The sequence below is a fragment of the Brassica oleracea genome, chromosome C1, assembly GCF_000695525.1.
Source record: "Brassica oleracea var. oleracea cultivar TO1000 chromosome C1, BOL, whole genome shotgun sequence".
Lineage (NCBI taxonomy): Eukaryota > Viridiplantae > Streptophyta > Magnoliopsida > Brassicales > Brassicaceae > Brassica > Brassica oleracea.
This window is the reverse complement of record NC_027748.1, coordinates 33637817-33649107: the sequence shown is the minus strand read 5'-3', so window position 1 is coordinate 33649107 and position 11291 is coordinate 33637817. Positions and strand designations below refer to the sequence as shown.

General features: G+C 35.7%; 1 protein-coding gene and 1 long non-coding RNA gene across 2 annotated transcripts; one reads left to right on the top strand and one right to left on the bottom strand.

Moving 5' to 3' along the window:
* Nucleotides 1–3735: 3735 nt before the first annotated feature.
* On the bottom strand, nt 3736–4505 carry LOC106302553. Its single transcript, XR_001262449.1, has 3 exons — nt 4266–4505; nt 4099–4180; nt 3736–3767 (listed from the first exon to the last, which is right to left on the bottom strand). It is a non-coding gene; the product is annotated as an uncharacterized LOC106302553 (long non-coding RNA).
* Nucleotides 4506–8986: 4481 nt separating this feature from the next.
* On the top strand, nt 8987–10561 carry LOC106337973 (GATA transcription factor 29). Its single transcript, XM_013777059.1, has 4 exons — nt 8987–9071; nt 9225–9322; nt 9905–10366; nt 10493–10561. Exons 2-4 carry the CDS (start codon nt 9230–9232, stop codon nt 10559–10561), a joined length of 624 nt encoding a protein of 207 aa, XP_013632513.1. The 5' UTR covers nt 8987–9071; nt 9225–9229.
* Nucleotides 10562–11291: the final 730 nt, after the last annotated feature.

Genomic DNA, 11291 nt, shown 5'->3' with positions numbered 1-11291 from the left:
TAAGCTATCACGTTATCAATAATATACACATTCAAACCTATCTTACAATAGAAGCACAAAGGCTGTTCGTATTTATAAATTAGAGAAAATGTACACCATATATATTTTTACAGGGAAGTGGGTTGAAGAAATAAGGAAAGAGGAGAATACGTATAAATAAATGTAAGAAATACAAGATTTGTTGAACTCTAACAACAACATTCAGAATTTAAATAGTGGGTTTAAAAGGAGTATTAAAAGAACTAAGTTCGGTAATTACAAGAATGTTAAGTCGTCGTATAAGTCTAAAATTTTAATAGTGGGATTATGTCGTTGGAAAGACGATCTTTAACCCTAAAATTTTAATGAAAACTCAAGAAGTGTTATTAGTCGGCAGGGTCTTTTCCTTTTGAGAGCATTACACTAAATGTTACTTTGTGTTGGGTCTATAACATCTTTATGTACTTTCTGTTGGAAGAGTATTTAAGTCTGCCTTTTGAATTTTCTGATCCAAAAATGCCCCTGTTAAGAATAAAAATAAAAAGGAGATACAGAAGAGAGAGAGAATATTAAATCTGGTGGTTTCATGGTTTCTTCCTCCGTCTTTAATTTTCCTTCCTGTCTTTTTCTTCTTCTTAAAATTCAGAACCATTTCATGGAGATTTATATTTACTTCAAAATCCAGACTTAAATTCTCGTTCCCTTCACCCTCGATTTCCTCCCAAATCTTCTAAGTTTGCCTTCTCTTTTTAGATTTTTCTATATTTACTTCATCTGACTTAACAAAAATCTATGTTATCACTGATCTTGATCCATCGTCATAGGACCCATATACAACATCTTTAAAGAGAATTGTGTGGGTAGATTTGTTTTGGTCATGGAAAATATGGTCAGAGTCGTTGTGGCTGCGGGAATTGTGTTCGGTGGAGTCGTGGCTGCAACTGCTGGTGAGCAACTACGGCGGATTAGAGCAATTATCGGTGACCAATTACGCCGGCTTGGACACCATCTCCGCCATATTCGTAGTGGTGGTTCTTGCGTTTCGTTGGTCGGGAGAAGTATGGTTGAGTGAAAAGTGGTTGGGTGACACGTCGGTCGGTGAAACTTGGCTTGATGATAAATGGTTGTTGGTGAGATGTGGTTAGGGTCAGTGTTCATATGGTCATAGGTGCAAGACTACTCCTTCCCTGAAAGTGATGTTTGTGAGGTGAAGCAAATGACTGTATGTTAATTTTCGCTATTTTTTTCTTGGTCACCTATGTTTTTGATTTCAATTTTATCCATATCATCCAATTTTCGCCGCCACGTTTATAGAAACATGAGACACCTTTGCTTCTTCTTAACCATGGAAATAGAATCAATGTTTAAGTTTCACGAGTTTCTGAACAAAGAGATATATAATGAGTAAAGAGGGGAGAGAAAAGAAGAAGAAGAAAAGACATTGTTAACAGCAGATAAGTTGGAGAGAGTGAAGGAAAGAAGGGAGGGGAAAGAGATGGAGGGAGTGATTGCAGAGAGAAGATGCATTGTTTGGTTATGTTTAGATTAAAGGTTTTTTAGGTATTTTGGAAGAAGAAAGTACTTGAACAGTTCAAAGTATGTGTAAATGTAAAAGGAGAAAGAAAAAGACAAAAAGTATTTCTTGATGTAAATTTTTCTTTCCTTTTTCTGATGTAATAACAGAACTTCCACTACTTTTTTCATATTTTCATTTACAGGCTGTCATTATATTGCGCGCCCTGAGCTTATGATGGCCTTGAATCTCATAACAATATATATTGACGATTGGGACAGAGAAGGGAACTAAGTATGTGCTGGATCAAAAGAGATATATCTTGAGTTGACAAACTGTAGTTTGAAATAAAGTGGTTAGGATAGTAACTGTATATCTTTTATAACAGTGATCTCAACAAGCCAATATATTTTAATTTTTTTTTTGAAAATCGTGGATAAATATTCCAAACTTAATTTGAACGTTTGCAAGATAAGTAAATATCCTTACACAAACATTTATAAGGTAAGTTACAAAAAAAACATTTATAAGACAAAATACTTTCATTCGTTAAGACAAAATACATGAGAAATTGGGTAGGTTCCACTGCTCTAACTTGTCTAGACTTCTTGCTTTCATTGTATTGCCAGGCTTTTGTAACTTGTCGATCAAGTTAGAGGGGGTAAGTCTTTTTTTTTGATATGAGGAGGTTCGGGGCCGAGTTCCGTGATCCCCCAGAACCGAAACCACAACATTAATATTAGTTTGTCACAACGGTCACTCTGGGGACCTCTGACACAATGACCAAAATCCTTTCTATTTGAGCTAATGATCTTTGATGAGAAGCAAGTCTTCATCCACACCTACTCTATATTTCAGCACTTACTAATTGCAAACATCACAAGCCTCCTTACCTCTTTGGAAAGCTGGAGCATTGAACAGATCTCCATTGCATGCACCAGTCATAGATTGATCAGGCTAGCCCTTCCCCGCCCCGAGTGATCATCTCTTATGATGCCTCCAGTGCTCAAGTTTGGGATTGTATCAACTCTGATTTTCTTTATTTATAAGGATAGTTCCTAACTTCCTATACTCTTTCTGGAAAAAAAGTAAAGAAAAACTTCAGCCACTTTCCCTTTGTAAATTTTTCTTATGTTTTGAATTAAATATAAGCCATCTTTAATTTGTTGGTGAACAAAAGTTTTTCTTTAGAAAAACAGTAAAACCGAACTACATCAATATGCAAAAATACATAAGAATAGAGTAACGAGCTACAGACATCTGACATATAACAATGATAGAAACTAATTAAGGGTTTGATTGTAAACAATTTCGAGGAGCTGTAAGTATTCTTTGGTTATAAAGTCCTGATAATTACGTCAAAACATAAACAAATGGTATTTGGCATTCCAATTTTCCAAACGATTTTTCCAACAAAGCTTTGTCTAGACTCTAGAGCATCGGACTCTAATAACAACCACAATTTACAGCCCTGACGGGTGGGTAACGCTTTGGTCTCGGGAATTCAAGCTCTCGAACTTTCAGTTCAGTCATAGTAGTCAATACAGTTTTCATACACAGTCAACCATGGATTCAATGCACTTATATGTATAAATACCTTCGTTTCTGCCACATAATTTATCCTCCCTCGACATATATGACGCGTCATGGCTAAATAGTTGTGTCAAAACGCACGTTGCAATTTACATATGGTCGTCCTAAGGCTATACGAACTCAGCCTAAATACTAAAAAACAGTTCCCACAATCTAAGTTAGGTATTTTTTTTATCCCTTAGAAATACCCTCACCCACTTAGAGAGAAGTGGATGGAGAGAGAGCCAAAAAAGTGATGAAAACTCGACTACACAACATACACACATTTCAATAGAGCTGTAAACTGGGCGAGTCCATGTCCATTAGCCCATATCCGTTTGTCAATTTATTATTTGTGGACAAAGAGTGACCATTACCATTAAAGACCATGTTCATTAAGGTCCAGATCCACTAACACCCATATTTATATGGGTTGCCATGGGGTCCATTAAGAACCATATAAGAATATTTTGAATTTCAATCTATAAGCCTAAAAATTCAAATATAAATTCATAAGATTAAAATTCATCCATAAATTCATAAGTGCAACAATACATAAGTTCAAAGATCACACAAATAGCATAAGTACATAGCATTAGTTTATAAATACTTAAATATTTTCATAAATAGCATCATAAATACTTAAAGATATAACTTCAAAGTTCAAACTCCATAAGTGCTCAACTTCATACATGTCACTTGCCTGCACCAAATCAAGAGATAATGTTATTAATTAGCCATGCGAGAGTCGACTAATACGTTCTCACACATACACATCACTCAAAGTCTCAAACATACACAAGATAGCAAGCAGACTCAAAAATACTCAAGCAAACCCATTACCCATATCACTCAAAGTCTCAAACGTATAAGCAGACTCAAGTCACAAACGTATAAGTAAACCCATCACCCATATCACTCAAAGTCTCAAACGTATAAGCAGATTCAAGTCTCAAACGTATAAGCAGACTCAAACATACACAACACAAGATAGCAATGTGAAAGCATAAGTAGCAAGCAGACTCAAGTCTTACCCATGAACTCAGACTTGACATGTTTCATTAACTTCTTCTCCAACTTCCTCCAACTCCAAGGGTTCAAAATCCACTTCATCACCTAAGAAAATTCAATTATCAGTTTCAAGTATAAGACCAGAGACAAATCTAAGGATATAACCAGAGACTAATGATCAAGAACTTACAGTCTAAAGACTCAAATCCTCTTAGCCAATTTCTTGCGCAAATCAGTGCTCTGACATTCGAAGGGAGAAGGCAGCTTATGTATTTGTTCAATACACGGCTTCCAATGCTGAAGGATGATTCTGAAGCAACCGTGGTGATGGGTATGCTCAAGACGTCACATGCCATTGATGTGAGCTCCTTAAACCGATTAGCATTGTCTCTCCAGTAGGAGAGAACATTCAAACTCTTGAAGGCCATCATGTCTAAAACTGGTTCTTCTAGGTACTTATCCAAGGCTGACTTCCCATTACCACCAGCGTTCTCTGAGAAGAAAGCATAGTATGCCTGCAACCCGAAATAAAAACAGTAATGCTCAGACCTTAAGAAAGCATAAACACACTAATGAACAATGCAATGAAACAAGCTTACATCATATCCTGGTAAAGTAGTCTGTGCTGCAGTTCCTGAAGTTGATCCTGAAGTTCTAGCTATGTTTTTCTTTTTGTTCTTCTTGTAGACATCAAACAGCTTCTTCAACTTCTTCTTAATATGATCCAATTTCGTCTTACATGTCGCTGCATCTAGAGTTGTGAAGTAATACTCTAGAAATCCAATCTTCAACCTCGGATCAAGCACAACAGCAATGGCTAAAATGTCACAATACTCCTCCCAGTACTTATTAAACTTGGGCTTCATTGAAGCCACCATCTCACTAATGACTTTATCCCCATTGAACTCATTTGCTCTCAGCCAGCTCTCGATATTCCACACTTGCATAAAATATAGGTTAGCTGTTGGATACGAAGAACCAAAAATCAAATTCGTCATCTCAGCAAATGGTGCCAAGAAATCGCGGATCAACACTGCCCTTTCCCACTCCAATTCAGTTGGACAGAATTGATATGTTGTCTCAATATCAGCTAAATGGCGAAAGGTTTCCCTATAGATGATGGCTCTATCTAGCATAAGATGGGTAGAATTCCACCTTGTTGCCACATCCATAACCAACCCTGGTAACACACCATTTTCTTTGGGTTCAATACCCACTGTCTCCACACAACTCTGAAACAGTCTCTCTCTTGATTCAGTCACTTTCACAAACTTCACACTTTCTCTTATTTTCTCCAATGCTCCATCAATAACATTCAGTCCATCTTGAACTATGAGGTTCAAGATGTGAGCAACGCATCTTATGTGGACGAACTCGCCGTTGCACACAAGATCTCTTCGAAGCTGCCTCTTGAGAATGGACTGCATGTTATCATTTGCTGAAGCATTATCGACAGTGACTGTAAAGACCTTCTTTCTAACCCCCACTCTCTCAACAACTCAACTATCTTCATCGCTATAGCTCCACCGGTATGAGGAGGAGGAAATGCACAGAAATCGAGAATCCTAGACTTCAGATTCCATTCTCCATCTATGTAGTGAGCCGTCAGACACATGTACCCTTCAACTGTAAGAGCTCTCCACAAGTCAGTTGTTAAGCAGAACCGTCCTAGAATTTTATTCAACTGCTGTCTCAGCTTCAGCTTCTCCTTCTCATATACCTTCAAACAGTCTTTAGCAGCTGTAACCCTACACCAGAACTCTATACCAGGATTCACATAATGAAGCGCTTCCCTAACTCTTATGTACTCAGCAAAAGAGTACAGCAGGTTATGCTCAATCAAGGCTATTGCAATCATCTCACGAAACACAAGCTGATCTATCTTCCTACCAGATCCAGGTGTACCAAGGACATGATTCAAAGTACATACTTTCATATGGCGCAAAAGCCTAGAGGTTCCACTCCTACGCAGGTTTAAGTAGTAGTTGTGTTTGCAGAATTTGCACACTACGTCATTCGAACCATCTGGATACTTCTCTCCTACTATACTAAAATGCTTCCAGCATCTAGAGGTTCTGCGTTTACCTCTTTTGGCACGGGTTTCAGCTGTGCTCATGAGAGTATCCTCCACTGCTACTGCTTCATCTCCATCTGAGTTTTCATCCATCAGCTCATCCCCACTCATGTAGTCTTCTGCGTCATTTAGATTCATTGTATCCTCGTTGTTCATCCTGAAAAAAAAAGAGATAACATGATAAAGGAGATGACCACTATTATGTAATATAATTGCTGGAGATTAAGCGTGACAGATAAAGCATCAATTAAGGGAGAGCAAAAAGGCAAGAAAAGAGATAACATGATAAATGAGATGACCACTTTACAGAACATAAAAGACTTTACAAAACAGAATGTGATGATAACTCGTTTTTTAAATATGTGCTATAGTAAGAAGCACATCTGATCATAGTTTAAATCATAGAAAAGTAGCAAGCAAACTCATAAAACACATCAAACTCATCGATGACCTCTACATATCTCATAACAAATCATCAGCTGATCATATCCCATAACAAATCAATAAAACACACATTCAGTTTTGCAAGAGACAAGTTACCTTGTGTGTCACTACAGAAACGCTCTCTCCCTTCATCTACTCTTGTCTTTCAAGTTTCAAGGACTCGAACCTACTCTTGCATGTTACAAAAGAACAAAACCATTAAGTTACATATCTCAAACGCAATACAAACGGATAGAACGAAACTCAAAGAATCAATCCATATCTACACAAGAACGGATACAAACAAACTGAATGCGTACAGATCAGTAAACTTGAACCTATCTCAAATCTCATAAACCCAATCTCAGATTCTCAGATCACAAACAAAAATCCATCTCAGATAAAAAAAAAACCCCCAACTCAGATCTCGAACAAAATCATCAATATGAACAAACCCAAAGGATGGAAACTGACCGGAGGAGAAGATGAGAATAGACGGAGTCACAGAGAAGAAGTTGAGAACAGATGGAGGAAGGGAGGAGAAGTGGAGAACGGCCGGAGGATAGGAGGAGAAGTGGAGAACATACAGAGGACATGAGGAGAAGTGGAAAACAGACGGAGGACAGGAGGAGAACTGAGAGCTTCGTCGTCGTCGCAATCGCCAAAGGAGACGCCGACTCGCCGAGTTTCGTGAAAAGAGAGATGAATTTTTTTAATTTTTTCTCCAAAATTGAAAACCCTAGAAATTTTCCTTTATTGGGCCGCCCAAGTCCACATTGCCTAATTCCATAAGAATCCATAGATAAATTGGTTTTCAAACTCTGACCACTTAGAGCCCACCTGGAAATATGGACATAATTAGTGGAAGCCCAAATGTATGTGGACATGGACGCTTATCGGACAGCCCACCCAGTTTACAGCTCTACATTTCATACTTCATAGTTCATACTAAAATCAGTACAAGCTTGAGTAAGAGATTAAGCATATGTTCTGATCACTGTTTTACCAAAAAAAATTGGTTGGAACTTAGTATTTTTCCGCATAGCTTCAACCCGCATTAGATGGATTACTTCCGCTTTTTAAACAACCTTTCTAAGTTCGCCTAAACATAAGGCTAGGCCTATAAAAACTTAAATATATGGCCCAATAATTGACTATGACATCTTTTGATATTTTTTGCTTTTCATCTAGTCGTTTTTTTTTTTCATTCGAACTTGAATGTCAAAGAATCAAGAAGAATAAATTTCATTTTGTTCTTTCAAAACCATTTTGTTTTTTCAAAAACGCTTTCTAATAGTAAATACATTGGCGAACAAAATCGTGCCCTCGCCCTTAATGTTAGAGTTATCCATGCTCACCAAACTGCCACACAACCTCCCCCATTTCTTCCATCCCGACATGTGTTGTTCGATATTGATCTCTAAATCCATCCCAAAACAACAAATTCAATAGCTTTATAAGTTGTTGATTTCTTAGAAAGATGACTTTTTTTGTACCAAATTAATCTACCAGTCTTACTCCAAGTAGTTTTAGTAAAGATTTAAAATACACTAATGAGCCACCAGCAGAAACACATTAAAATCTTTATAAAGAATATATAATTAACACAAACTTCAAAAGTAAATTATTTAATAAATAAGTATTTTGTGATAAGGAATGAAAGGACATAATTTTATTTCCATATTTGATAAAAACCCTTCAAGATCTATAAATAAAATATACATCTTCCAATCAAATTAGCTACAAAGTTTTTATATAAAATCAAGGGAAAAGAGTCTCTTTGGGGGTGATTGGTACTGTTTATAGAAGCTGTAGACATGTAGACAGTCTTTTTAATTTCTAGGGTCATTTTTTAAAGCAATCATGCTTTATTTCAAAGTTGTAGATATATTTTTAATTTCTATAGCCATTTTTAAAAGCAATCATGATTTTATTTTTAAAATTGAATCCAAAGCCAAAACATTAAAATAGGAAATATGTTAGATTTAGAAAACACATTTTTTTTTATGCCAAAAAAAAAGAACACTTTTTCTAGAATTTTTATTTAGTACTCTGAAAAAAATTCCTACAACAAAATAAATTAAATCCAAAGCTAAAAATTTAAAGCCTTAATCTTAGAGCAAAAAATAGAAAGCTACGGCTTCAACCGATCAAACCCTTCGTGTAAATTCTCATATTCTCTTCAGTCTTCTCATGTTATTTCCATGGTTCGTCTTAAAGAAATTTTACCGTTTTTTCATATTAAATGATTTATTCGAAATGAAGCTTAATTTGTCATGTAGCAATCATGATTTGCAGATAATCACATTTCTCATGCCTTAGTCTTCCTCTCTTAATACGTGCGTCTGTATGAATATAACGCCCGTATATTGGTCTATGTGTATATATAATTACACCAAAGCAACACACGATCTCTACTAAATTAGTGGATCGATTACATTCAGATCTGAAAACTAAGACTAAAACTTGTGGATCGATTTTGCTTAATCAGTCATCTCTGTAAGTGTATTAACACACACCATTCATGCCCATTTTCATTTGTTAAGTTTGTTTATATTGTTCTCCGAAAAATGTTTTTGTAGATGAAAATCCACATGAGTATTTTCTAACAGTTACATGTATTTTATGATGTTTTTCTTCTAATTTCCATAGAAAAAATGGAGAACGAATTGGATTTAACACTGCGGTTGAGTCTGCCAAGTCCTACTGTTGAGACACATCTGAGCTTAAACACTCTCACCACTGATCAGGTTTTATTTCATTAATATTTATCCTTTTCACTGATATTGATTGATGAAGCCATGAATAACATGAAAAATCCCACACAGAATTTTGTAGGAAGTGTTTTTATCGTTGTAATTTTGGTATAATTCAGTGAAATTTTAGTTGGAAAAACTGAAATATCTGATGAATTTACCCTAGAGATCTATGACACCAATCACCACTACATAACATTTGAAAAACATGACTTAGTACATGTTTATCTTAAATCTCACACAGAATTTTCATTTGAATAATTTCATGTATCAAATTAAACCAATAAACATTTCATTTTTCTTAACCAGTCAACTCTGAAACACATTAGTTAAACAATCAACATTCATTTAGAATATTGAACTCATATTAAATTCATTAATCTTTGTTTAAGGAAAAAAAACTAACCCCACACTGTTTTAAAGGTAACAGTTGCAATTTGGAGGAAAAAAACATTTAATCATTGTCATCATTTTCTTTTTGTAATTAATACCCTTTATAACAGCGCTACAAATGGACAATGATTATATATATATGCATTAAATGCTAATTAATTAATTAAAAATACACCATAATAGGGGAACAACTTCGAAAGTAACCGCCGAGACAACAACGATGTCGGTGAGATTCGTGGCCGCCGTCACATTCTTTGGAACAACGATGAATCGACCAACGACCACGAAGGTGGGAGAAAGAACGTCGACGTCAATATCCAATACTACAACTTAATCTTCAACCACTTCGCCGGCGTCGGCGAGACCTTGAACTTTGAACCTTTCCCGATGCAACCATCTCCGGCTCCTGTGCCGGAGACTCCTACGGGAAGTGACTATGTGCTGATTGATGTCCCTGCTAAGAGAGCTCAACGTAACTCTTTAACGTTTAAAAACGCTGTGGACGCTCATGCGATTCTAGGGCGGCGTTGGGGCTGCGGCGGCGCCTGTACAGCAGGAAGGATTAACGAGATGAGGAAGTGTACGAACATGAACTGCAAGGCAATTAACACTCCTATGTGGCGAAAGGGTCCTCTTGGTCCCAAGGCAAGTTCATTATCTTATCTCAAAATCTTTAACTTATTAACCATGTTCGAATAAGTTTAAGATATTAACTGCGCTGCTTAAACCTAAACTTTAACTAAATGAATGTTGTTAACTAATGTGTTTCAGACTTTATGCAATGCTTGTGGGATAAAGTTCAGGAAGGAGAAAGAGAAGAGATGCAATGGAACTGAGTGATTGTGGTTGTCTTTGTATTTGATTAATATACAAAAAGAGAGAAACTGAATCATTGTTAATTAAGCATTATATGTCTCTGATTAAGCTTTTTGAGAGGAAAGCTAAACTATGGAGATTTAAGCAGATTTATTGAAGTGTCATTTTCAATATGTTAAATATATGAATTTGCAGCTTTTTAATGAAAAAACAAAAAAAGTTCGATGTACCTACATTATTAGAGTTTTAACAAATTATGCTAAATAAAGGCAGTAATTCTTTAAATAAAATACCATCTTAATTTTTTTTTTTAGGTTTCTTTGATATGTTTCTATTCGTTGTTTCGAAATCAATATGTGCTTCCGTTTCGATGACAATAATTAAGGCTACTTAGTACTTATATATAAGGTATGAATTTTATTTTTGTTTTATTACTCTTTGTCGTCTATCTTTACTAGTTATCGCTTAGATTTCTCTTGTGATCGTATATCTCCGGAAAGATTTCGATCTTTATTGGCTTCTAGTTCTGAAAAGAAAGTGTTTTTATTAGCTTATGTGCTACTTGTGTCTGATTAAGCTTTTTGAGAGGAAAGCTAAACTATGGAGATTTAAGCATATTTATTGAAGTGTCATTCATTTTCAATATGTTAAATATATGAATTTGCAGCTTTTTAATGAAAACAAAAATAATGTTCGATATACCTACATTATTAGAGTTTTAACAAATTATGATAAATAATGGCGGTAATTCTTT

Coding starts and splice junctions, on each gene's coding strand:
- LOC106337973 (XM_013777059.1), top strand. CDS start 9,230: ATGGAGAACGAATTGGATTTAACACTGCGGTTGAGTCTGCCAAGTCCT. Junction 9,323..9,904: donor ACACTCTCACCACTGATCAG/GTTTTATTTCAT, acceptor ACACCATAATAG/GGGAACAACTTCGAAAGTAA. Junction 10,367..10,492: donor AGGGTCCTCTTGGTCCCAAG/GCAAGTTCATTA, acceptor AATGTGTTTCAG/ACTTTATGCAATGCTTGTGG.